Source organism: Bombus vosnesenskii, unplaced genomic scaffold, assembly GCF_011952255.1.
Source record: "Bombus vosnesenskii isolate JDL3184/JDL3185 unplaced genomic scaffold, Bvos_JDL3184-5_v1.1 scf7180000013430, whole genome shotgun sequence".
In the NCBI taxonomy this organism is placed as follows: domain Eukaryota; kingdom Metazoa; phylum Arthropoda; class Insecta; order Hymenoptera; family Apidae; genus Bombus; species Bombus vosnesenskii.
Genome location: NW_022883045.1, coordinates 264,305 through 291,928, shown reverse-complemented (window position 1 = coordinate 291,928; position 27,624 = coordinate 264,305). Strand labels below are relative to the sequence as shown.

The window sequence follows — 27,624 nt, the reverse complement described above, 5'->3', positions numbered from 1 at the left end:
ACAACAGCAATCGCTTAGTTGCCAACTGTACGACATTTTATTCTTACGAATATATTGCATCGGAATATATGCTATAAATTGTTAAAAACGCGATTAGCAGCGTTTATTCGTTTCAGAAATATAAAGATGCACGGAAGATTCCTAACATGGATATCTTCTACGAGAGATGGTGATAGTAAGGAGAACTGGAACGTTAAGCGAGGATGCAATGGAAAATTGATATGTAGGAATTTTTATTGGAATATATTTGGAGAGATTGGAATTGTGCATCGATAAAAATGTCAGTAAATATAGATATTTTTCTTTTCCTTGTTTATAAATAAAAAAATCCGTAATAAAAATAATATGCATATTATAACAATTTAACTGCTGCCTGAAATTACTATGATCTTGTTTCTTCAAAATTGTTCACTCACGAGGAAGATTAGGCAACTCGGAAATGCAAAAAATTATGAAACTTTGCGTACAAGTACGTCATCCGTACAATACAACCCTATTTTTCTTTGGTGCCACAATTCGGTTTTAAGGAATGGAATTATTTCCTTCGGGAAAAATTTAGAATTTTCCTATTCGTGAAATATCTGAAGAACCATGAAAGATCTCTAAAATGAGGTTTTAAACTTGTATTGTTCTATTGTGTTTACTAACCAAAATGTGTAAATAAAATTTTGGTAACTCCCGTTTTTACATCTGTAAGTGACTTTTGTGTTAGAATTACGGATAAGATACTTTACTTTACTCGCACGCAAAGTTTTATCATTCTTTGAATTTGTCTTGTCGGTAAAATAGAATAACATTGCTTCACATTCGACTCAGTCGGAAACTTTTCGGCAAATTGAACGCAAGCGATAATTCGTCTAATAGCAGATGATTAGCATTTGACAAAGTGAACCATGAAAGCCTCCTACCAACAATCAAAAAACACTTCCCGGAACAAATCCACCACTTGCTCAAATCATGCCTAAGCAGCAGAATCTTTGTAGTAAAAATAAAGGATGTATATTCTGAAGTAAAAGACATCAAGGCAGGGCTACCGCAAGGAGGCGTCTTAGGACCAATATTACGTACACTATACATAGCCAACATACCAACGACTACCAACAGCAAAATACAGACATTCGCGGACGACGTGGCTGTATTAGTAGCCACATGGCACACTAGGCACACTAATGCAGAACAGCAGTCACATTACCACAAGAGCACATCAGAAGAATAGAAAAATGGCTACAAGATAAAAAAATAAAAGCAAACCCCAGTAAATGCAACCATACTACATTTACACTAAGAAAATAGAAACCACCACATATCCAATTGAATGGCACGCACATAACACAAACGAGGCAAGTTAAATATCTAGCACACCACTTAGACACACAACTAACATGGAAGCAACATACTAAATCAATTATAGACAAAATACGGATAAAAAGAAGACAAATGTACTGGTTAACTAGTCGAAATTCTAAACTCAGCATAGAAAATAAACTAAAAATCTACAAAACGATAATAAAACCAATTTGGACGTACGGAATGCCACTATGGGGGACAGCAGCAATGAGCCACATAAACAAACTAGAGTCGCTACAATCGAAGATACTGAGAACAACAGTGAACGCCCTCTGGTATGTCAGAAACGAGGATATACGTAAAGACTTGAAAATACCAACGGTGAAAGAAGAAATCGGCAGGTACGCAGAAAAATACAATGAAAGAACGGCAACACATCCAAACCAGCTGGCTGCTGAAACGAGCAAAACTCTGATAGAAAGAAGACTAAAAAGAAAACAGCCCACTGACCTCACTGAAGAAATAAAATAGTCAAACTCGAAGATGGTACCCCGCTGGGGGTAGCCATCCACCTTTTATTATTTAGCAATAAAGCTAGAAAAATTTACCAAATGTCCAGTTGAACAAATTGTAAAGTACAAATTAAATAATTCAAAAAAGCACGAATCTCTATATTCTGGTTCCTCCGAACAACCCTCGACATCTTTAGATTTAAGAAGATAAGATTTAAGTCTAAAGTAATTTTGAAGAATAAAAATAAGCGAGTACGCAGAAAGTAGAAGATCTCATTGTACATTTGAGAATATTGCAACAGACTTTAGACGAAATCTCGACTGCTACATTCCAACGAAACATCTCGCAGTTTACTTTGAAAAAGAAACGAAAACCTTCACTCTACTCCCACATCTCGTACGTCGTGTCGTGATTTCGCGTCCTTCCATTCTCCCACTCGACAAATCCTTATCTTTCTCGTTTTTCCACTTTCACGGCTTTCTGGATCAGAACCTTAGCCACGATCCTTCCACCTTCGCGAATAAACAATTTAATACGCTTTATCGCGTTAATAAACGTCGAGTAAATCGCCATAAGCCCATCAAGGACAAGCGGACATTTTACTGATCCGCTTTGACAAATTGAACAAAGAAAACACACGCTCAAATATTACGTGCGTTGTAAAATACGTTTGCCATTGAAATGACCAGGTTTGAAAAATTATTATACAGGGTGTCTTGTAACCAATTGGGCGCGACCAGAAAGAAAGTTATTCTACGTGGAAAAATAAAAAATGTAGAATAACATCTTCTGGTTTTTGGGAAAATTTATTTTAAACAATTGTTTGCTAGACAATGAACGAATTGTACTCTGAAGAAATTACAAGTCTTGAACAATTGAAAGGAAAGATTGCTCGAGTATTTCATAAAGTAAATGACCAGAAAACTGAAATATTCTCTAACGTGTGTTCTCTAACAAGATAAACACAAACTGAAATAAAACAAGCGGAAGTAAGTACAGATATTAATTAACATCAAGTTCTCCGCTAAGCCGAGACACAGTTAAGTACAGACAAATATTTCAAGTTAATATTCTCCATGGTAATTCTAACCTAAAAAAAATTCTAACCTACATTTTCAATTTATTTTCTCATGTAGAATCACCTTAATTGTATCGCCCTATATCTGTCTTTTTTAAAAACAAAGTAGATACCAGAGGATTGCTAAATAAGCAAATGCTTAACTTAAGCTCTTTAAAAAAGTATCCTCTTTGTTCTTTAGAGAAATGCCCATTTTATGGGCCGCAAAATAGTGAAAAAGGACCTGATCTACAACAGCTTCAAAGTTTGTTCCAACCGCTTCAGAGCTTCCAGTCTCCTTGCAATACGGAACACCTTGTACAGAAGCAATAGGACGTTGTTGATCCTCGAGCGTCTTAAGCCTTGGACACGAAACGATCCTCAGGTTCAATACATTGTGTGGCGAATGGACGTGTTTCTCGGAGCTTAACAAGAACGCACGAGCGAGGACAACCGATCGAGGCAATGTCTTTATCGATAATGTCTTGATCGGGGCGGAGCGAGGGACATTCGCGCGAGAGACCGGTTTCTTTGCCAAGGTTCCAGCCAGTCTTCGAGATTATCGGTTAACTGTACTTGTCCCGTTAGCCGTGATAACGGCAGATTGCAAAAGTGATCGACTTTAGTAAGGCGAGGATAGAACTTACTTAAACCTTAATGGATCGACGCTACCTTCACGAGCAATGGATTCACTCACCTGAAACAAGAAACAGATATTCTATGTAAGATGGATGGTTTGATGGTTCTAATGGATACAAATAAATATGTCGAGAGATACAATGAATAAATTAAAATATATTAGATACATTAGCATGTAGTAACAGTATATTAATATTAATGTAGGACACACATCGATCTAGCAGTTATTAATTTTCTCTTTCTACTAAAAAGTGGAATTTTGAGGTTAAGAAATGTTGTTTCATTCGCAGAGACTTGAAATTCTAAGCTATGTTCGTCATAGACTTTTAGGACCACATGAGGTAAGAGTTGCTCGCTCGTACGATTACTTTTTTACACCTATGAACGAAATGTATTAAATTTGAATTATTCAAGAGATATATAATGGCTGACGAAAGTATTCGAACGCTTACATATGCGAACTTGAATGGCCGAAACAATGTACATTAAAGTAATTTGCTTAGACAAGCAGATGTCAGTAGGACGATGGAAGTTTTGAGGTTATGTCAGCAAAATTTGAAAAGGATTCAACAACGTAGGTAGGCACTGAAACATTTATTAGAAACACGCATTGTAAGTGACTGACAGAAGTATTTGAACGCTACATATATTATTAAATTATTTAATATTAATATTTTGTTGGACTACCTTTAGCAGCGATAGTGTGTCTCAATCGACGTTCCATACTGTAAACCAATGATTTTGTAAAATTACACTCAACGGAGTTCCATATTTCTATAATTTTATCTTTCAATACTTGCTTTGTGGTTATCTGAAATTTATTTAATCTTTTTCCGATTCCAGCCCATAAATTTTCAATCGGATTTATGTCTGGACTTTGCGGTGGAATAATTAGCATGCGTGGTGTGTTATATACGATTATATAATCGTTATCTTAGGATCATTATCTTGTTGGAAGTGGAAATCTTCCAATAATCCTAATTTACAGGCATTTTCTTTAAGGTTAGTTTTTAAAATATTTAATTACTTATATTTATCAAGTATTCCATCAATAAATATCAAATTTCCGGTGCCACTGGAGGCCATGCACCCCTACACCATAACCGATCTACCTTCGTGTTTCACTGTTTCGAATTTCCAATTCTGTATTTGGTTTTCTCCACACATAGTTTTGACCATCCGGGCCAAAAATGTTAAACTTTGACTCGTTCGAAAAGATGACTTTGTCCCAAAAAGAATTATCTTTATTAATATAGGTTTTTGCAAAAGTCAATTTTTTTATGATTTACCGCATTAATATATAGCTTGTTTCGCGGTAATGAAAATCATTGTTTCGTAAGATTCGTCGACATAATTCCGGGTGAACTTCTTCATGAAACATATCAGCTACCATACTTGCGAGTCGAGGAGCGGATGAAGTAGGATTCTTTTTAATTCGCGAATGATAACTTTCTCCTCTGTTCCAGACAATTTCTTTGGTCGACCTGATCGAGCTTTGTTTGCAGGTGTTCCTTCATTCTTTCACTTTTTATGATATAATATATTGTGGACTTACTTCTATTCACAATTCCGGCAATCTCGTTATATGATTTGCCGTCCTCATGTAATTGGAATATTATTTCTCTTTCACACCTTTCTGTTTCACACTTTTTGGTATTTTACTTTTACGTTTTACTTTTACGTTACCGTCTGTTACTCCCCGAGGCTTACTACAAGCCGTGTTCCTAACCGTCTCCCTTGGTACTACAGTGTCGCAGACAGATCGTCTTACATGACCGGTGAGATATACACAATATAGCGATAAGCGCATAGTTGTCGTCCAGCAGCGAGTTCGAAAAAACATCGTTCGCCTTCGGTCTGTTATTTTACCTACACAAAAAAAGGTGGTATACGTGATCATAGGCGCGAGCGGTTGCGGGACCCGAGCGTGGTGGGAGTCGTCTCCAAGAGGAGACAAAGGAAAAAATCGAAGGGCAATCAGTATTATACGAGGATTCAAACCGAATGCATCGAAAGGTTCAGAGAAATAAAATCAAGTTCGCTTAGTCAAACTAATATGTCGAGAAATATCATAAAGTCGAGTCAAATTATAATAATAAACTAATTGTATCATCGTTCAATCATTTGTAACGTGTTAATTATAATTTTAAATATTGTTGAAAATAGAAGCTTATATTAACCCTGTTAATTCTGTGTTACGATCATTTGAACTACCTCTGTTATCCTAATCGAAACAGGGGAACGACTGGTTTGCGGCGTCGACTATCAAAATCGTAGCGAGAATTGACGCCCCTCGCGATCGCGTCTTTCCGCGAACGGTAGTAACGCTGTTACTGAAACGACATCTTAACATCAAGTGAACGTACCAATATTTTTATTTAGCAATGATGTTTACATTCGGTGCAAACGAAGATGAAAAACTATCAACAGTGTTACAGCGTTCGAATACTTTTGTGTGAAGATACCAAATTGTTTTAACAAATTAGTTTATTACACCTCATTTTACTAATTGAAATTTGTAAGTGTAAGCGTTCGAATACTTTCCTCAGCCGCTGTACATATCATTCGAATAATCACGAGTGCTATTAACATTATAAAATACAGAAAAGTAACGAGTCTTAAGCGACGAAGAAAAGAAGGAAAATTACGAAGAAACTTCTCCAGCCTCGTATAATGATCACATGTGATATACTTTGTCCGAATACATGCTGCGTGCTCACATATGAGACTCGAGATTTAAAGAACTTTAAAGAGCATACAGCGAGAAATTGAAAAAGCATCCGCGATGCATGCAGATAGACGAGACGACAGTTGTCAACGTTTTACGCGATCAAAAGGGAAAGTTGAATGGGTGGATGGGCAAAGGGAAAAGTCGACGGTTGGCGCACAGAAGACGCGGCTAGTCTACGAATCGAAATTGAAACCGTTGTGTTGGAGACCGTAAACTGGGAATAGCTGGCTGCGGCATGTCGTGAAATCTTATCGCGAACAACGCTTTGCATTTGCAAAGTGATAAATCGTGAGTTGTAACCGGAATCATTGAAGCGTAGGATTATACACGTGCACTTTCAAATTTGTATAAATCTCGCTGAGTAACAGTTCGTAATGTGATATGTTATTTAAAATATGTGATAAACAACCAAATACTTTTGCGTAACTACAAACGATGATTAGGTTATGTTAGTTTTGCATAAAACGATCACAAATCATCATCGACATATTTCCATGTTCCTATTAGAACGTGCGTTAAAAGCCAGTACACCAATTTCTACTGTGTGGCGAATTACAAGCAGCAGGCGTGGTAATACGTGATTAATGTACGCGTTAAACGCGAGTCAGATTTCCAATATCGACAGAAGAGGCGATATTTTGCAAAATCTCCAGACCCAACAAAATGATTTTCCACAGAGTGCGGTTACGATGTCCGCACACAAATACTGGACTACGCAAAAGCAACGTGTAGCAAAGCAGAGTTTACGTTTCGACAAAAATATTTGATAAAAAGATATAGTACAATGTAATGTATCTTGAAACCATATTTCTATTTTTCTGATGTGCTTTTGTAGCAATGTGACTGCTGTTTCTGCATTGGTGTGCCTGACTAGTACAGCTGTGTCGTCCGCGAATGTCAGTATTTTGCTGTTGGTAGCCCTGCCTTAATGTCTTTTACTTCAGAATATACATCCTTTATTTTTACTACAAAGGTTCTGTTGTTTAGGTATGATTTGAACAAGTGGTGGATTTGTTCCGGGAAGTATTTTTTGATTGTTCGTAAGTGGCTTTCATGGTTTAGCATGCAATAAATTAATACAGTGCACTTTGTAATCAACTGTCTGGTTTGCAACTGTTTTCCTCCGTCAACCGGCTGATAAACCGCGTGTTTTTGCACGCGTACGTTCGCAATATTTTACATACAAACGAAAAATGCGGTAGCGATAGTTTATTTATAAATGGTGGCGATCAATTTCGTTTTCCGATATAGCAATTTTTCTATGGTCGGACAATGAATGTATTCGGAAACTTACTGTTGCCAAGTGAAATTTTATATTTTGTCTTATCGTCGTTTGAACGAAAATCCCATATTGACGATGTTACGCAAAACCTACAATTTTCGAAGCAACTGCAGTTATTTGTAATTAGACTACGAAAGTTTGTTAAGTCTCGCCGTTTATGGGAAATTTAAAAGCGCAAACGTGCACAGGTCGCATGTAATGAATTCGCGCAGAAATGTGTAAAATATTCCAAGTATGGTCCTCGTGATAATATTTAACGCGTGAAATAAATCTCTACTTCGTTTGCATTTTTAATTGTCCTCGGAAAAATATTTTTTCTTTGCATAAACATCCACGGCCTATCCATAATATCCTACGACAATGAAACAACTGAAAATGAACGTAGAAATAAATAAACTTTTATAGCAACAGCAGTTTATTAAAAATCATTGGAACATCTTCATCTCAACGACCATCGACATAACCATTTTCAAGCAAAAAGCAAATGTTGCAGAGGTTCTATTTACAATGGACCACGTGCTACTTGCTGGCTGATCCGTGTCGTTCAATTAACCAGTAAACGAATGATAAAAGGCTTATCTAGGATTATGAATTAAATCAGATTAACCTCCGCCTCCGCGGGGGATATTGCGATCAATCCGCAGTTAGATCAAATCGGCTAGACATCCATTACCACCGTGGCGTGGCGCGGCGCGGCGTGGCGCAACCCATCGTCAGGAAAGGACTGAGACAAATCGAGCAAAAACGGGTGGAAGGGGAAGAGCCAGTCCGGTTCAGTAGCTTTAAGCAAATAGGAAGTTCGAAGAGCGGAGAATCTAGTCGGATAAAAATATACCGGGATTCCGACGATATTAAAATTATTTCTGTCCTCCAAGTGTAGTCTTTCGCAGCTCCTGGCAAATGAGGCACATTGATCTGCTTCTTTTTGACACCGTTTTTACTACAGAATTAATAAACTAAACTTTCGTGAAGACTTTTGTGACTCGTTTAAAAGAATTCTTCGATGGATTGACGTATTGGTTGAAAATTTCGAATAGCTTCTCGATTATGGTTATACTGAATTTTGTTATTAATTAAGTTTGTTATTAATTTGAAATTAAATTGTGGATGAAGAAAGTGTAGGATATATCTGGAATAGCGAAGTATGTAAAAGCTACTATCGTTGTCTAATTTGTGACATCGCCAATAATAATAGTGTAGTATCGTGGACAAATGGCCTAAGAAATATCGGGTGAACCATGAAGTAGTCGTGAGTTGACAGTCGAATGGAGTAATCGTGAGTTGACAGTCGAGTTGTGAGGATTCAAGTTGTGAGTTGACAGTCGAGTGGTGGGGAGTCGAGTTGTGAGGGGTGGGGAATTGAGTTGCCGAGTTGTTATGAGTTGTAAACTATTACAATAGTTGTGAGTTTTGAATTAACTATTTAGTTATCTTAGTTATATCACATTACTGTATTTAATTCACGTTAAATAACCATCGTTTCCTGTTTAATCTATTGTAAATAAATCTATCGATCAATAAAATTATCATATAGGATAGATATCATTGGAAACCCTAATCTCTAATATTTATAAATAAATAAAAAAAATCCTATACTATGTATACGTGTCTTTGTACATACTCGATTGAAACATCGGTAAAACGAACCAACGATAAGCCACAAAATATTATCTCTTTGTTATTGAAACTTTTATAAAACCTAAATACCTACAATGTAGAAAGTTGCGTTTAACATTGTTACATTCTCTAGGCTTATGATCAAAGAGTTTCTATAATTTAAAAAAATATTACAATTGGAATCTCGGTAGATAATCGTTTTATATATCCGCCAAGTATTATAGGAACTATTACACTCTGAATATTTTGATATATTTTTTCATATTACGTGCAGCTTGCGTAATGTTGAACTTTCGAAATTCTGTGAAATTTGTGAATTCTCATAAAAAATTTACAACGATTTTGTAGCACGACAACGTCGCTCAAAAGTAAAACACGTTAAAACTCGAAAGTCAATATTTTTCACGCGTGTCTCAGATTCTCCTGCCGTGAAGAAATTTCTTCGCTGTTTGTACTTTTTACGCGCGTACGCTAACAAACAACTGGGAAATAAACAAAATTGCAACTTCACATTGTAATGTATACGACAAGTTGGACAATTACCAACATCAGGTAATTCGCGTTACTTTTATTCAAAAGCAGCCAGGTCTCAGCTGAAATTTTTTTTTTTAAGAGATTCTTTTAACCCGTTTACATGACACGTTAGTTTTTCAACAACCGTGTGAAAACGGTTTTTCCGTAATTAATCAAAAAATCATTTTTCCAACTGCTTACTATTGGGTTGGCAACTATGTGATTACGGGTTTTGTCATTAGGTGGTATTGCCAACGTATAGGTAGTTGCCAACCCAACATTACACGTTAAAATCTCAATCTCGAAGATGAATATCTGCATCTCGGCAAGGCTAGGTTTTCTGAAACTTCAACCGCATATAGATAACATACCAAATGACGTATCGTTTGAGTTCCAAAGAAATGATAAGAAAATCAATCCATCAAGAATTTTAGCACATTAGCAAAAACACGACGATGCACAACACGCGTGATGTTTCGTGTCACATGTGAACGCGAGAAGAAGGATAGCAGGCGACAAATGGCCGCACGATGGATGTGCGAGAGGGCGCGATTAATCGATGCGATGCGATGTTAAGTGCGTTATAATGACGATCGCCGGCAGGGAAATTCGAATCTCGCAAAATATCCTGTCGAAGAGCCGGGGATTCTCTTGGCGTATTATACCGAGGCCTTGACCAATAATTCAATGACGATTGATCCGTGCGCGCCATCGATGCCGACAGAAAACTTAATGACGTTCGTAATCTGCCAGTCAATCTTTTTCGTCTTGGACAAATCGACGATTGATAAACGAAAATTCAAGGTAAATTCGACTGCAATCAATTTTATGATCGTTATCAATATGAATCTGCAAGTGTAATTAAGATATTTCTATAATGAAGACATGTTGAGGTTAGGATAGAATTTTAAGCTAATTACGAGCCCGCTAATTTATAACAAAATTTCAATCTCGTCTTTTATATTTCATCGACACGTGGTAGAGTAGTTGCAAGTAACATAGTTCGGAATAGTCAAATAAAAAGTGAAAAGTGAAAACTCGATAGAATAGGAAAAAGGTAGAACGAAACGCAGATTTCAGATTTGACTGAATGTGTGGTTAATATATTCGTTGCTATTGGTACGTATTTTTTTATTGTTAGAGAAATTGGGTTTCTCTTTCGCATCATCGCTCAGTATTTTATTCTGCAAACTATTAGGTTGGCAACTAAATGATTGCAGGTTTTGTCAATACCACCTAATGACAAAATCCGCAATCACTTAGTTGCCAACCTAATTATTTCAATTATTTCAATTTCTTTATTTCAATTTATTTTATTTCAATTACTTTGTTCCCATAATCTATTTTTGTTCGTATGCACATTTGATAAAGAGATTTATTATTATGTAGATTAAATGCGATTTTGAAAAAGTCTTAAGCGTTTCAATTTCTCTCCAACTATCAAGTTTCTCTCTATAATTCGATAGATTAGTATGTACATATTTCGAAGTAAGAATTTTTTTCAATTGGATAACGTAAATAACAATGAAGAAATTTCAAAAGGGAAATGAAATTAAAGGATATAAAATGGTGGATACGTGGTGCGCACAGTCGAATCGCATTACGATAATTTACCGAAGCCCCTTCCATCATTATGATAATCAGACAGGAGGGAACATGTCCCACTAATTAAATTGCCAACACGCGTAAGATGCACTCGGACATCGGCCATCGATTATCTGCGTAGCACGCAATTAATCTCGACCCATTATTAATTCCTTCGTAGCCAATGATCGCGTTAACCACCCCATCTACGATAACTCGCATAACCTACTGTCGTTGCTAACTATATTCGCCTGGTCGACTATTGCTCGATTGAATAAGCTTTAAGGAATATTCTTTGGCATTTTTTAGACGGAAAACTGTTTTTGACCTATTTAAAAAAAAATAAACCGTAGGATACAGTCCAGAATTAAACCATTTGTAACAAACTAAACGAGATAATAAAATTGTTTAGTGTAGAAAAATCGCGAAAAATTAATTGATAATTCAAGTTATCCTGAATGTTTTTAGTTACACTGTGCAAAACAGTTCATCTGTACGATTCTTTTATTTAATAGATTTTAATAGATATTTAATAGATTTTAGTAGATTTAATAGATTTATTTAATAGATTTTTTTTAGAGTTTATAGTAGTAACTTTTTAATTATCTTCCCCCGCACTGTATAAGCAACTTCTTCAACGACATACATATGCAAATTCTATACAATTCAAACTACCCGCCAATAGACATATTTACTTTTGCTTTGTTTTACCGGCAGTCATTTTACTGAATAAGACGTAATTTAGAACTTAGGAAATCGATTCTCGATTCGACAGGTAAAATTTCTAGTAGATTTGTTATTAATGGTTATTGTATATAATTCAATTTATTTCCAAAATAAATTCGATTTTCCAGAATCCATCGTCTTAATTGCCCCAAGGATTTACGTTATTACAAATCGATTTTCTCTACGCCATGCCGTCTACGTTATCCTCCGTACCTCCATGAACGAAAACACAAAACATGAAAGAATAGAATGTGTAGAATTTATAATAAAATCAGAAGATGAAGTGGATTACATTTTCCCACTGGAATTGTCAACACAAGGAGGGTAGGTGTAAATTTTATAGAATTCAAATTACCTGCTAATGGACATATTTACTTATGCTTCGTTTTACCGACAGTCATTTTACTAAATAGGTTAGATCACGAGAGAAGAACGGTAATTTAGGACTTAGGAAATCGATTCTCGATTCGACAGGTAAAATTTCTAGTAGATTTGTTATTAATGGTTATTGTATATAATTCAATTTATTTCCAAAATAAATTCGATTTTCCAGAATCCATCGTCTTAATTGCCCCAAGGATTTACGTTATTACAAATCGATTTTCTCTACGCCATGCCGTCTACGTTATCCTCCGTACCTCCATGAACGAAAACACAAAACATGAAAGAATAGAATGTGTAGAATTTATAATAAAATCAGAAGATGAAGTGGATTACATTTTCCCACTGGAATTGTCAACACAAGGAGGGTAGGTGTAAATTTTATAGAATTCAAATTACCTGCTAATGGACATATTTACTTATGCTTCGTTTTACCGACAGTCATTTTACTAAATAGGTTAGATCACGAGAGAAGAACGGTAATTTAGGACTTAGGAAATCGATTCTCGATTCGACAGGTAAAATTTCTAGTAGATTTGTTATTAATGGTTATTGTATATAATTCAATTTATTTCCAAAATAAATTCGATTTTCCAGAATCCATCGTCTTAATTGCCCCAAGGATTTACGTTATTACAAATCGATTTTCTCTACGCCATGGCGTTGAACGTTATCCTCCGTACCTCCATGAACGAAAACACAAAACATGAAAGAATAGAATGTGTAGAATTTATAATAAAATCAGAAGATGAAGTGAATTACATTTTCCCACTGGAATTGTCAACACAAGGAGGGTAGGTGTAAATTTTATAGAATTCAAACTACCTGCTAATGGACATATTTACTTATGCTTCGTTTTACCGACAGTCATTTTACTAAATAGGTTAGATCACGAGAGAAGAACGGTAATTTAGGACTTAGGAAATCGATTCTCGATACGATAGGTAAAATTTCTAGTAGATTTGTTATTAATGGTTATTGTATGTAATTTAATTTATTTCCAAAATAAACTCCATTTTCCAGAATCCATACACATATAATGAAGCAGTAGAAGAAACAGTAACTGACAACTACTCCAAGAATATCCTGAAATAATTGATTTTACCAGAGAGCAGATTTAATATGTATGCAGCTCTTCAGAACTCGCGTTATCCAAGTAGACCAATACGACCATCCCGCTGAATCACCCAGATACACCTGCTGGGATAACATTGCCGTCACTACCGTGTCTCTTTCACTCAGCACGCGCGAAAGCTCGCGCGCACCTTCTTCATTCTGTCCGTTTGACTCCGAAGCTTCTCCATCCTTTACCTTTGCCTTCGCTGTTAGTCGCGCGCGTCTCTTGCCATTCTTCGCGTATCGTATTTACGTTATATAAGCTTGGCTTGTGCTGACAATGCACGGAGAACCGTAGTGTCTGTTCGTTATCTCGCGCGTTGAAAAAGCCAGATGCTCCGGCGACAATGCTTAAGATCCGACAAAGAATTTCGCCCTGGCTTCTAACTTTTGTGACTGGTCGTCCTCCTTTTTCTCCTGTTTCATCCTCTGTCTTTCTTTCTCTGTATTCTCTGTCTGTCTGTCTGTCTGTCTCTCTAGCTTCTTCAATCTGTTTGTGCCTGCTCTCATCTTTTTCTTCCCTCGTTTCTTTCTCTTCTCTCAAGCCTCTTCCTGTGCCTGCGCTCTCTGTCCATTTCTTTCTTTCATTTCTTGGTTTCTTCTTGCTTTCTCCTCGTTGTTTGATGCAAGAAACGTGACACGGGCCGCTGCAGCACGAGTCAAAGCGTCTCACGCGTAATTTAACTTCAGCTTCGGTAAACGCAACTCGACGACACACAGTCGTGTTTCTACCCCTTTGTGCCATGGTCACGAGCCTGCTTCGGCCGTCCACACGACTTTCACTCGACCGTCGCGGACACGTAGACAGCCCTTATCCTTTGGCGGGACACCGAAAGCCTGGCATTCCTAGGACTTTGCCCGGGATATGTATTTGCGACTCTGATGGCTACAGAGTCACGTGTCTCGAATAAAATACAGCTCCGTCCAGACGATATCCAAGCAGCCGCATATGAGCTCCACGTTCCGCGTTATATCGCGCTACGATGTTTTATTTATCAAATTTGAACGGGCCTTTCTCATATTCCCAGCACTGGCGAGACGTTGAACCACTCTTGAGCCCGGTATATCGGTAATGTTAACGCTAAAGCAACACACAGTGGATAGAACACACGTGGCACACCGTTTATTGTAGCATTTATATTTTAGTTAATCGAGCCTGATTATGTTAAATTACGTGCCATTCAAGGCACTGATTTAAAAAACGCTTCATTGAAAGATAAGAGGTTGTGCGTGTAATTTCTAGAGCCACTGTGAGATTGAAGGTACTTCGTGATTAATTGTTGTTTTTTTTTCTAATTACGCACTTCTTACGTATAGCTCGTCGTCGATTATAAATTAAAAATGTTGAGGTTTTTTTATATTTTGGAATAGAGAGAGCTAGCGCGTGGATGAATGTATTATAGAAATTCTTTATTCAGAAATGTAAGAAATTAGGATTTCCAGTGATTTCTATCCTATGTGATAATGTATTGATAGATGAATTTATTACAATGAATGAACAGAAAACGATGATTATTTAACTTGAACTTAATGCAGTAGTGTGATATCACAGCTCTCGATTAACGACTCTTCACTCTTGGCTCCCCGGTGGCTAACTGAACATCAACAGCTGTCAAAATATATTGATGACCGTTAGGTCTTTTGAAGTTCTCCGACCCTTTCGGCTTGTCGGCATTTGCGCTTTATCGTCCACATTGTCTGTATGTCAGAGATCTTTCCGTGGTATTATAATAGAGACGAAAGAAGCCGCTGAAAGGGAATAGTTATACCAAAAACTAAACGCGAGAGGAGATGTACAGCTTTCCTTGAAGTGAGATCCACTTGAACAAAAAACAGAAGAAGACGTAGAGGATTGAAGCATGAAAAGGGACAATCGATTGTATGAATGGCCGATGGGATAAGAGATGTCGCTGCTATTTTCCTCTCTCGTGTACTTCTACGCTTTATATATGAGGTACGTTACGCGTGGCACGTAAAAGATTCACGAAGCACTCGAAAAGTCTCTGCTGACCGTTTTGCAATTCCCTAAGACCGGATATTTTATAAGAAGCAAATATTAAGATATTTCAAAGGAAGCAAAGTAGTTTCTACCAAAACAACGAATATTTAGAACAATCGAAATCATTATTGAGTATTAATATTGTAGTATCGTGGCTTAAGAAATACCGGGTGAACCATAAACAATACTGCGAGAAGGTCTAAGTGCCGTTAGGCTGTTTTTATCGGGTGGTCGTCACCTGAAGAGTCGAGTGGGGGAGTTGTGAGTTGAGAGTCGAGTTGAGCAGTTGACAGTTGACAGTCGAGTGGGGAGCACGAGGCGGGTATGGGTTCTCGGGGCGTAGGACCACGCCCTGGGAAACCCCGATGTATCTGATATTCCCCTATAGTCGGGTGGCGGCTGGTCGGTGCCTTTGGTACCCATCAGCTCGCCGATCAGGTGCGGAGAATTTCGGAGAAGTTGGTGGGCCCATACCTGTCAAGACCACTCACCTCACCTTCTCGTGGTGCTCCCCGTCACCCTGCGCCGGCCTTGACCGGGGTAGGGTGCGAAAGAGTGAGTGGCACCAGGACGGGAATCTCAAGGACGACCAGGCACAAATAAAAAGAGAAAAATGGATAGACGAACAAAAGAGAAATACGTTTACGGTGCAGGGGAGGGAGACCCCAGTACCGACGCAGTTGCGGGTTGTCAAGTGGGCCCCGCTGCGTCGTTGTCTCGCGGCCGCGGCCGTTCGAGGATGGACCGCCAGGCCCTCGAACGTGTTTCTACGCCTGGCGAGGCGCGGGACGACGCGATGGAGGTTGCGGAGGAGCCTCCAAATAGGACGAAGTGAGGTTCGTCGAACAGGTTGAAGAGCGAGTTTCTCGCCCCGGCCGCGGTTGACGACGACTTCGCAGGAATGCGGGCGCTGCAGAGGTCCGACGACGAGGAATCGGTCGCCTCGGTCGCCACGATGGCGTTGCGTTCGTCGACGACGTCGAGGAGCAAGAAGAGGAGAATCGCCGTGACCACCCGGGACGTGTCCAAGGAGCTGGCGTTACTGATCAGGACGAGCTCCCCAACGGACGTCAGTGCAGGGTTTACCATGCACATCTCCCAGATAATGAGGGTTGCGACGACATCGTCGAACCTAAAGGGGACGTACATCAAGGCCCTGAAGGAGGCGGCCAGCTTCATCACGGCCGCATGGAAGCACGAGTCGTCCGTGAGGACGAGACCGACGCGCGACAGTGACACCGCAATGGCGAGGCTCACGGCGCTGGAGGATGAGAACGCCGCCCTTCGACGAGAGGTGTCGAAGCTGGCTGCTCGGGCCGGCGAGTGCCCGCGGTGTTCCGGCCCATGCTTGCGAGACCGGCCGGGAGGACACGATTGACAGAGCGCGCTTCGTTGCCCTGGAACGGATGGTGAAGGAGATGAAACCATCCATCATCAGGGCCATCGAGGAACGGCTCGGGGGAGAACAACAACGACGACGACGTACCCCAGATGCCCGGCGCAGCACCGAGGGCTCTGCCATTTCTCAACCCACCCAACCGACATCGCTCCAGAGGGAGCAAGAGGGTGGAGAGTGGAGGGTGGTGGAGAAGAAGAGGAAGAAGAGAGGGAAGCGGAAGAAGACCGTGGCACCGCCGCCGCCGCCGCCGCCGCCGACGGCGAGACCGGCGCGACCAGAGGCGGACTCGGGTCCGCGTGGATAAGATGTCCGGTGGCGGGGGCCCGGAAACTAGCCCAGGCAGGGAAAATAGCGCTGGGCTGGTCGACCGCGAGGGTGACGGCTATACCTAAGCGGCCGCTGCAGTGCTTCAGGTGTCTGGAGCTCGGACACGTGCGAGCGACCTGCGTGTCCACGGTCAATCGCGGGCACCTGTGCTACAGGTGCGGCGGGAGCGGGTACCGTGCCAGAGGCTGTCCCGCCTCGGCGCCCAAATGCGCGGAGTGCGACGCCTCGATGCCGCGCTCCGTTCCGGGCGGTGGACGCGATCGCGGCGTCTATTGGTGGATGCCGGAGACCGCGGAGATGCGCGAGACGTGCGTTCGGGCCCGCCGAAGATACCTGAGGGCCCGACGTCGCCGGCTGACGCGCGACGAGGAAGAGATCTCCGTCCGCTACGAGGCGTACCGAGAGACCAGACGAGCCTTGCAGCTCGGTGCTGGAACGAGCTGATCGATGCGGTCGACTCCGACCCGTGGGGGCGGCCTTACAAGGTGGCCACGAAGAAGCTGCGATACTGTGGATAACGGCCTACGACTCCGTCCTTCGGTGTCCCATGCCGCCGGGCACGGGGATGGTCTGTTACGCCGACGACACCCTGGTGCTGGCCGGGGGACGGTGGTGGAGCGACACCGCGAACCTTGCGGAGGACGCCGTGGTATGCGCGGTACGCGCCATCAAGAGACTGGGCCTGACGGTGTCGCCGGCCAAATCCGAGGCCTTGTGGTTCTTCGACCACCGACGCAGAGGAACCCCTCCGCCCGGACTGTCGTCGCTGACTGTCCACGGAGAGGAGGTCCCGGTGAGACGCCACATGAACTACCTGGGTCAGCCAATGGACCTTCGAGCCCCATTTCGAGCTCCTGATTCCGAGGGTGACGGCCGCGGCGAACGCTCTGTGCGGCCTCCTGCCGAACATCGGCGGAGCAGGAGCGGGAGTCCGTCGACTCTACGAGGGGGTGATCCGGTCCCGAGTACTGTACGGGGCCCCGGTGTGGGCGGAAGACCTGGCGGCGAGCCGGCGCAGCCTGATGAGACTGCATAGGATGACGGCCATTCGCATCGCCAGGGGGTACAGGACGACGTCGTACGCGTCGGCGACCGTGCTGGCGGCGTCGCCCCCGTCCGAGCTGCAGGCCCTGGCGCTCCGACGGGTGTACGAACACCTGAGGGGCTCGAGCTCGGACGGGCCGCTATCCCCGAACACCCGGGAGGAGGCCAAGCTGGAGATCTGGGAGCGATGGCGCTCTCGACTGCTGGAAGAGGAGTTCGCGCCGTGCTTCCCAACTGGGACGCCTGGAGAGAGCGAGGCGGGGTACCGCTGACATTCCGGGTGACGCAATTGCTCACCGGGCACGAAGTGTTCGGCGAGTATCTGCTGAGGATCCGCAGAGGGGTGACGTCCACCTGTTACCATTGCGAGGAAAAGGAGGATACGGCGCAACACACGCTGGAGTTTTGCCCGGCGTGGGCGACGCGTCCTGCAGCTCGAGATCGGCGAGAGGTTGGCCCCGGAAGCGTTGGTGGAGGCCATGCTCAGAGGGCGTCGGGAGTTCGCCGCCGTTCGCACTTTCTGCGAGCAGGTGATGCTTGCGAAGGAGCGGGCGGAAAGAAACAGGTTGAGAACGCGGCATCCTTCGAGGACGACGCAACAACAACATCGGAGGAACACCACGCGCCAGAGGCGCGACGCCGCCACGGCCACCGTAGGAGCGTGATGAACCAGGAAGAGGCGTTAGGGGGTGTGGTCCCCCCCTAACGGCCCAAGGAAGCCTCCCTTCAATAACGACAGGGAGATAGACGCCCGGGGGTAACCGGTAGTAATTCGGGAGAGATCCCGGGTACATCTCGACTCAGGCGTCAGGACAGACCACCGTGGAGTTTTAGTCGGTAAGAGTTCGACACTACCCGCTAGCGGGTGTCCATGAAGAATTCTCTACGTTAAAAAAAAAAAAAGAAAAGTTGACAGTCGAGTGGTGAGGAGTCCAGTAGTGAGGAGTGGAGAGTTGTTATGAGTTGTAAACTATTACAATAGTTGTGAGTTGTGAATTAACTATTTAGTTGTCTTAGTTATGGCACATTATTGTATTTAGTTCACGTTAAATAACCATCGTTTCCTGTTTAATCCATTGTAAATAAATCTATGGATCAATAAACTTATCATATAGTTTAAAAATCATTGGAAACCCTAATTTCTAATATTTCTAAATAAATAAAAAAAATCCTATAATATTTAATCAGCCGTGCAACTGTCGTTGTATAAGTTAGAATATTCCTGAATATCTGATATTCGAATATGTGGCGCGTGGTTTGAATAATTTATCTTCCTCCTGTAACAGGTTAATGCTCCTTTATCCCTGTGATCCTGCAAAGAATCCAAAGCAGATGTTCGTCATCAATCAAGATGTATGTAATGATTAATCCATCACGTATATCATCGCACTGCGAGAGTCGTCACGAACATCGTAAAAGCTTCTAGAATTCTAGAACACGACAAACAGCAATAAAGATCCGAGCTATATTCTTTTGTACAGCTTCCACAGTCTGATTCTCAGACCTTTGACGATATCGAGGAAAGTTTACGAGACCTGAATGATTTTGAAAATAGTCCAATAACACGAAATGGAATTACATCGTAATCATGGCAAATTCGACATTTTAAAATGTGTTACAGTCATTCGTGCTTTATTTTTATGATCGCTCTTTGATTTCCTAAAATTCTCTACGTAGCTTCTTTTATATCTAGTACTGCGTTTCGTATAACCTTTCCAAAACTTATTTTCCCTAACCCCAATCTAACGCCAACCTAACCTCAAAACTTACTTTCTCTTTTTCAGCAAACTTCTCACCTTTTGTCAATCAGATGTAAATTTGCGAACTACGTTAATCTATTTTTCCTATCTTTATCCTCCAATTATTATTTAAACCCACTTAGCTCGTGAAAATCCAAAGATTCCTTCAGTCTTTTGCATTCTCCTTTAAACAAATTCATCTCCTCCTCAATAAAACTTCTCCCCTTTCATCAGTTAAATGTAACTTTATAACCTACGTTAACTGTTTCACTATTTTCATTCTATCCAAAGATATTTCATTAAATCTAATCCAAAAATTCCATTAATCCGCGTTTAGAATATTTTGAATCGAGTGTCTGTTACAGACGTGTAATCGCAATTTATCTGAAAAAGAAAAAGGAAAAACGTTTAATCACAGTGAGACTTTTCTCTTTTCCCGGTGCAATTAATTGCGTTTTTCGAAACTTGGAACCTTCGGACTCGAAAAGGCAGGCCAGCAGGCTTTTGCAAACTCGTTTCATCGTCCGGCTCGGCTTTGTCTCATAATTTTCTGAAAACAACATTATGGCGCGTCGTGACATAGCATAATTTGTAACATCGCAAGGAGAATTTCATTATTAACGTGACTTCCGACTTGTCGGTCATGCAAGATACGAAAAGTCGGCGCAAACGAGCCGTTTACTCGCCACGAAGTTTATTGCCGGACGTTCTCACTGTTCCCCACAGGAAACTTCCTCTTCCGCTGTGCAAACGGCGCGCGAAACAGGTTACTTCTCCGAAAGTGACGACACAAAATAGTTCAAGGAAACTTTCAATGCAGCTTATTCCTGCGAACGTTCTCTTTCAAATAAACGACCGTCGTTAAAGTAATCTGGGTTTTTTGGTGATCGCGATAAAAAAAATGACAAATGATAAATACAAATATAAACAGTCTTAACACTCCAACACTATTGTTTTTCAAAGGACGAAAATCTGAGATTTCAACACTGTGCATCAGATTGTCATTTCCTGCAATACTAAAAACTCGACATACTCGACAAGAAATCGTGAAATTTGATATACAGTTGCATTAATATTGAGAAGACACAGTTACATTAACATCTTTATATTTGTCGTTGTGTACAAGGGAAGATGGTTGAAATATTAGGTTGCTCGTTGCGAGAGGTTAGGAAGCATTTATTGCAGTTTGAAAATACGCAAAGAATTTCTTCCTAACGTCCAATTACACGATAAATTTTGAAGAGAAAGCAATTTAAACGGAAGATAGGAAGTTGCATGTTTGCTGGAAGACTGACAGCGAATACTTATTGAAAATACTTCTCATTCACTATACATTCACTATGAATTCGCTCATACATTCATGAGATTTATTTGAAGACAAAAACAAAGCCCAACTTTTCCACACATTGGTAGGGAATCGCGTTAGGAATTCTTTTCATTAGCATTACGTTCTTCCAAAGGGAATAGTTGAAAAGCCGCGGGAACTTTCAGTGACTAGTGTCGAAACAGGAGTTGCAGAAAACATTGCGAGCGCAACTGAGCAAAATTCCTGAAACTTTTTGACAAACGATCGGAAATAAATCAACGTAACGTTGGTTGGTGTTTCTCTGTGGCGAACAACCGAGTCGATTTCTCAGAATAAAATTTACGTTGCAGCTAGCGGAAAGCCGGTACGACGAATCAAAGAGGAAGTATAGGTTAGGTTGGCTTGGCTTGGCGAGAGGAAACAGGTCGCAAGTTTGATCGCGTCGCGTTCGCTTAGAGCTTAATTAAAATCAAGATCGTGTTGCCAGTGAAAGGAGTGCGGATCCTTTCGGAATACTTTGCCACGAGTTTCAAACTTCTTGCAATCCCGTCGCAGGAAAATGAAACGATGCAAAGTTTTATATCGGGCGCACGCGTAAACTTACTTAACCTTCGCGACAAACAACTGGAAAGATTGGCCGCCTGTGAAAGGAATTTAAAACGTATTCCAGGTTTTCTTTGCTCAGCGATACTTCCTATTTCTTTTTTTTGCTTTAACTTTTCTACTTCCACCTTTTTCTTTGTCATTTATTATAGTCTTTGGAATTCTAATTGGAAATAATTCATTTATTATAGTCTTTGGAATTCTGGTTGGAAATAATTCAGCCAGAAAGCATATGGTAAGTTATTGTTCGTAGAAACGCCAATTTCGTCCATCACAGAGCATAATTATACACCTTCCTTTTTAAATGTCACGAGCTTCAGATTGAAGAATTTTAACTTTGAATTGGTATCACTGGCTAATTTTCAACGAGCTATTTCATTTTAAAGCACTTCATAATATACCACTTAAGGATTAAATGAATATTTAGCGTCTAAAATTAAATGACAGGTTCACGTTGATAAAACAGTTTCCATTTGTTTGGACGCATATAACTTGTTTAATCTGAACAAGACTTCATAAGGACAAATATAGAATTTTGAATGGATATCTCAAATGAACTAAGCACGTTCACATCGATAAAACAGTTGCAAATCGTTCGAATCGTAGGTAATTTGTCTAATCTGAACAGCGCTCTGTCTCATTCGATATTAACACGAATGCTATGGGGGTCACCGGTGACCGGCGCACCAACATTAGTAGAAATACATTATTTGAATAAATTCAATAATTATAAATTTGTTATTATTACCATCGTTACTACAATGGTATGACGAAATTAATGCAATATAAAATATATAAAAATAGTTTTATTTATACATGAAATATACGTCTATTATGTGCGCCCTCCATCAGTGGCTGTCGAACATGGGAAAAACCCGCTTTTTCCGTGTTTTATCTTAACGAACAGTAACCCTAAGGAACGTTTCAACTTGAAACATGTTTAATGGAAATTAAGGACGTTGACAGTAAAGTAAAATATGCTAAATCTTGTGACGGTTCTTTAGGATTATTGCTGGTCCGAATAAGTATGAACGAGGGATACATTATGGTTTATGGTACAACAGGGACCTAACAACATAGAACAATTATTTAGCAACGCGAAGAAACAATATGAAATAATTAACAATCGCAAAGTAAGTGAATCGAGCGAAATTGCACTACAGCGCCGTGGGGGTCACCGGTGACCTCAGTGAGATAAATTCATTAATGATGATTATACATCGTAGCATATCTGTTGTAGGTAATATTTCAACATTATATGTATCGCATAATAACGAAATTCATCGTGGCGCCACGGCCAAACCTTGTAAAACTGGCGTGTCATTCAACGTCTTAACACTTTACCGATCGATAGCCGATTAATCGGTTTTTTGTCACCAACGATTACCGACCGATAGCCTATTAATCTGCTTTTTGTCGCCGACAATCTTTCTCATTATTTGAGCAGTAATTTGTTATTTAGTACTAAGGTACCTTACGCAGTCGCGTCAGTTGCGTTGCTTTGTAAGCTTCCATCGTTTTATACCAATTTGAAAAACGTACCGTTCGCAATGAACAAAAAGAATGGTATCGGAGACTGTAAACCGAAACACAGCCAGCGCCAGGGGAGAATCTGCGCCTGAGATGCCGGTCGGATGTACGTATGCTGTTGAATCGTGAACGGTCGGTAAAATGTTAAGAATGCGTACTGGGTTGGCAACTAAGTCATTAGGTAGTATTGACAAAATCCGCAATCACGTAGTTGCCAACCTTACCTTAGTTTGTCTCGGTTTGAACAAAACGCGTGCGAACTAATGTGAATTTATTTGAAGAGTTTGTAAATTCCCGTTGAAAAGGGAATTCTCTCTTCACCAAGTATCGTTCTATCGTGCGGATGTTGGCAAATTGAAATCGATCGATCGCGCGGGAACCACCCTTTCCTTCGTTTTATCCGGCATTCCTTTTTGCAGCGTGGCCTGATTCAATTTCAAGAACAGACGCAATCACTTAGAACAGAGGAAAAACCCGGCGCAAAGAAGGAAAGCAAGAAGCGGAAAGTATTTTTCCGGATGAGCAAGGAGAATGCAGGTTGGACGCTTCCGGCGTCGCCCATTAACGCCCGATTAGAAACATATCTTTCGTAAAATTACCGTTTCCAGCTTTGACTCGAGACCACCGCCCCGGAAGCTCGTTCTTTGCCCAACTGTGGGGCGGTTCTGACCCATTCTTTCTCGCTTTTCGTTTCTTTCCAACGTCCGTTTGAACACACGAGACTTGATAAGAATCTTAGGACGATGGAAGTTTGAAATAAATTTATTTGCACGATAAGTGAAAACGCGGAAAATTTGTATATTTTAGTAGCATAAGGTTTTAATTCGTACAACTTCATGGAACTTGGATCAGGATATTGATTAGATGGTAATTTGATTACCATTAGATGGTAATGACAAAATCCGCAATCACTTAGTTACCAATCCAATAAACCTTGAAACAAAAGCTCGGTCTCTGTCATTGTGAAATCGTATCGATATAATGTCTATGAAAAATAACCTACTGTTACCGATTAGACGTCTGAAGGCTCGCGACACTCGTATCTGAAGATGTTTCATAAATTGTAGAACCTTGTTTTCACAACAGCACAGGTAGAAAGATGTATCCTTAAATCGGATACATCTTCTATTCAATTTCACGATATCAATTTTCTGCGTCTTAAAGATCAAGTTTAAACGCAAAACGTTTATTCGTGAAGAAATAATTGATAACCTAATCTTCTTCTTAATCTGTCTTAATATTTTGTAAGCGTCGATTATGTTGCCATAATTTATCACTATATGAAATTCCTCGTCTAAGAACGAGCGGATGTTATCGAATTAACCTTTAGAAACTCGATGAATCTTCGATGGCGGGGAACGTGGCGAGATAACGAAAGACACGATCGATTTACTGTGCGTATCGTCGATACATGTAGGTACATGTGATAAGCAGAACAGGAATCTAGGGATTTTCGGGATTAGCCGTAACGCTGACAGAGGCGAAACTTACGCGCACTAACTCGACCCGGTTCAGATCGAACGGTGTCGATCGGAATTGCGGCGCGTTAGGTTTGACATGAGGTAAGCCGTGGATTCGCCTTGTGATTATGAATTTACCGATATCGGTTTATCCAACCTCGCAGGAATTTCAAACTAATTTGTCGTTCGTGTAGGGAATTCAAAGCTGTCTCTTAGGTCTTTCTCGTTTCATGATAACTCGCTAAATGTATTTTGACAAGTACTTAAATAGGGAAATTAATTAACATTGATTAGTCTGTGAAATGAATTTATTCTTCACAAATGGCCGTAAAAAGCTGAAAAAAATTGAAATCGTATCATCACGATAGATACGATCGAAAAACATACGTAATCGACGTAATTAGACTCGAGCACTGCGATCAATAATATGCTACAACCGAGAACACGTGTGAAATCGAGGCGATATTAATCTATTGCGACTAATACTAATCAAACGTCATCGTCTTCTTTCAAATTCTACACAACGTACAAGTTTTTCAAATTACAAATTATCCACTTGATATTTTCGTCGCAATTCCATCAGCCTTCGCTATGCAGAGAAAACGACTAGCTTCGTTAATAATACGTTACGACCGAAAAAGCGTGAGAGATCAAGGCGACCCTAATCTATTACATCACGACCAATCGGATGAACGTTCGTCTTCTTTCAAGCTTCGCGCGGTACAAGGTTTCCAAGCTACAAAATCATTTACTAAAGTAATCTATACTAATATTCTCGTCAGAAAACCATTCTTTACTACGTAGAAATAGCAGGGCATCGCTCATCGAGCGGCCACTTGGATGCTCGACGACGCAATTAGACGTGACCACTTCCAGCGATATTACAGTTGAAAATTATGGATCTTAGTCGCCGAAATAAATGTATAACAACACTCACATTACACGTGGAAATGATATTAAAATAATTTCATATTTATTTAATACGTGATTAACAAGATATTCGTGGATACACATTGCACGCGTCTCAGCACTCTCTTGTCTCACCATCTTTCTACCACTATGCGTACGGGACGGTTGCGTTGAGATAGAGGAATGATTGGATGAATTTGTAACAGAAAAATATATTGAAATAAGCATAAATACACTTATAGTGTATAAGGTCAAATTCAAATAAATTGTTATCACTAGTTATTAATTTAATGTGTGATATTGTTGAGGTTAACGGATAGAGAAACGATTGGATGAATTTGTAATAGAAAAATATATAGAAATATAAGTATAGGTATAGTGAGATCAAAAGCAAGTAAATTGTTATCGTTATTTATTAATTTAATGTCTGATATTGTTGAGGTTAAGTGATAGAGAAACAACTGGATGAATTTGTAACAGAAAAATATATAGAAATATAGGTATAGGTATAGTGAGATCAAAAGCAAGTAAATTGTTATCGTTATTTATTAATTTAATGTGTGATATTGTTGAGGTTAAGTGATAGAAAAACCACTGGATGAATTTGTAACAGAAAAATATATTGAAATAAGTATAAGTACAAGTATAGTGTATGAGATCAAATTAAGTAAATTGTTGTCATTATTTATTAACTTAATATATGATATTGAAGAGGTTAACTGATAGAGGAACGAGTGGATGAATTTTTAATAGAAAAATATATAGAAATATAAGTATAGGTATAGTGAGATCAAAATAAAGTAAATTGTTATCGTTATTTATTAACTTAACATATAATATTGTAGAGGTTAAGTGATAGAGGAACGAGTGGATGAATTTCTAATAGAAAAATATATTGAAACAACTATAAGTACAGGTATAGTGTATGAAGTCAAAATCAAATACATTGTTGCCATTATTTATTAATTTAATGTGTGATATTGTTGAGGTTAAATGATAGAGAAACGACTGGATGAATTTGTAATAGAAAAATATATAGAAATATAAGTACAGGTATAGTGAGATCAAAATCAAGTAAATTGTTATCAATGATATTGAAGATAACTGATAGAGGAACGAGTGGATGAATTTTTAATAGAAAAATATATAGAAATATAAATATAGGTATAGTGAGATCAAAATCAAGTAAATTGTTATCGTTATTTATTAACTTAACATATAATATTGTAGAGGTTAAGTGATAGAGGAACGAGTGGATGAATTTCTAATAGAAAAATATATTGAAACAACTATAAGTACATGAAGTCAAAATCAAATATTGTTGCCATTATTTATTAATTTAATGTGTGATATTGTTGAGGTTAAATGATAGAGAAACGACTGGATGAATTTGTAATAGAAAAATATATAGAAATATAAGTATAGGTATAGTGAGATCAAAATCAAGTAAATTGTTATCGTTATTTATTAATTTAATGTGTGATATTGTTGAGGTTAAGTGATAGAGAAACGACTGGATAAATTTGTAACAGAAAAATATATTGAAATAAGTATAAGTACAAGTATAGTGTATGAGATCAAATTAAGTAAATTGTTCTCATTATTTATTAATTTAATACATGATATTGTTCAAGTTGACTGATAGGTGAACGACTGGATGAATTTGTAACAGAAAAATATATTGAAATAAGTATAAGTACAGGTATAGTGTATGAGATCAAAATTAAATAAATTGTTGTCATTATTTATTAACTTAATATATGATATTGAAGAGGTTAACTGATAGAGGAACGAGTGTATGAATTTCTAATAGAAAAATATATTGAAACAACTATAAGTACAGGTATAGTGTATGAAGTCAA

The 27,624-nt window shown here is 39.7% G+C and overlaps 2 protein-coding genes and 1 long non-coding RNA gene across 7 annotated transcripts in view; 1 reads left to right on the top strand and 2 right to left on the bottom strand.

Moving 5' to 3' along the window:
* Window positions 1-3,120: 3,120 nt before the first annotated feature.
* LOC117238002 (tyrosine-protein kinase Btk29A-like) overlaps window positions 3,121-27,624 on the bottom strand; it is a 220,140-nt gene continuing 195,636 nt past the window's right edge. Inside the window, exon 5 of the mRNA XM_033502501.1 lies at window positions 3,121-3,554. Coding sequence (XP_033358392.1) covers window positions 3,547-3,554 — 8 coding nt within the window. The 3' untranslated portion in view covers window positions 3,121-3,546. The remainder of the gene's footprint in view (window positions 3,555-27,624) is intronic.
* Window positions 11,934-13,279, top strand: LOC117238007. 5 transcript variants are annotated; one of them, XR_004494097.1, is made up of 7 exons: window positions 11,934-11,998; window positions 12,078-12,273; window positions 12,347-12,423; window positions 12,503-12,698; window positions 12,772-12,848; window positions 12,928-13,124; window positions 13,198-13,279. It is a non-coding gene; the product is annotated as an uncharacterized LOC117238007 (long non-coding RNA). The 5 variants fall into 5 exon arrangements; XR_004494098.1 differs by having other exon boundaries at window positions 12,928-13,128; XR_004494096.1 differs by having other exon boundaries at window positions 12,928-13,279.
* Window positions 13,366-14,797, bottom strand: LOC117238004. The gene is made up of 2 exons (XM_033502505.1): window positions 13,642-14,797; window positions 13,366-13,530 (listed from the first exon to the last, which is right to left on the bottom strand). The coding sequence occupies exons 1-2, from the start codon at window positions 14,189-14,191 to the stop codon at window positions 13,514-13,516; spliced, it is 567 nt and encodes a 188-aa protein (XP_033358396.1). The 5' UTR covers window positions 14,192-14,797; the 3' UTR covers window positions 13,366-13,513.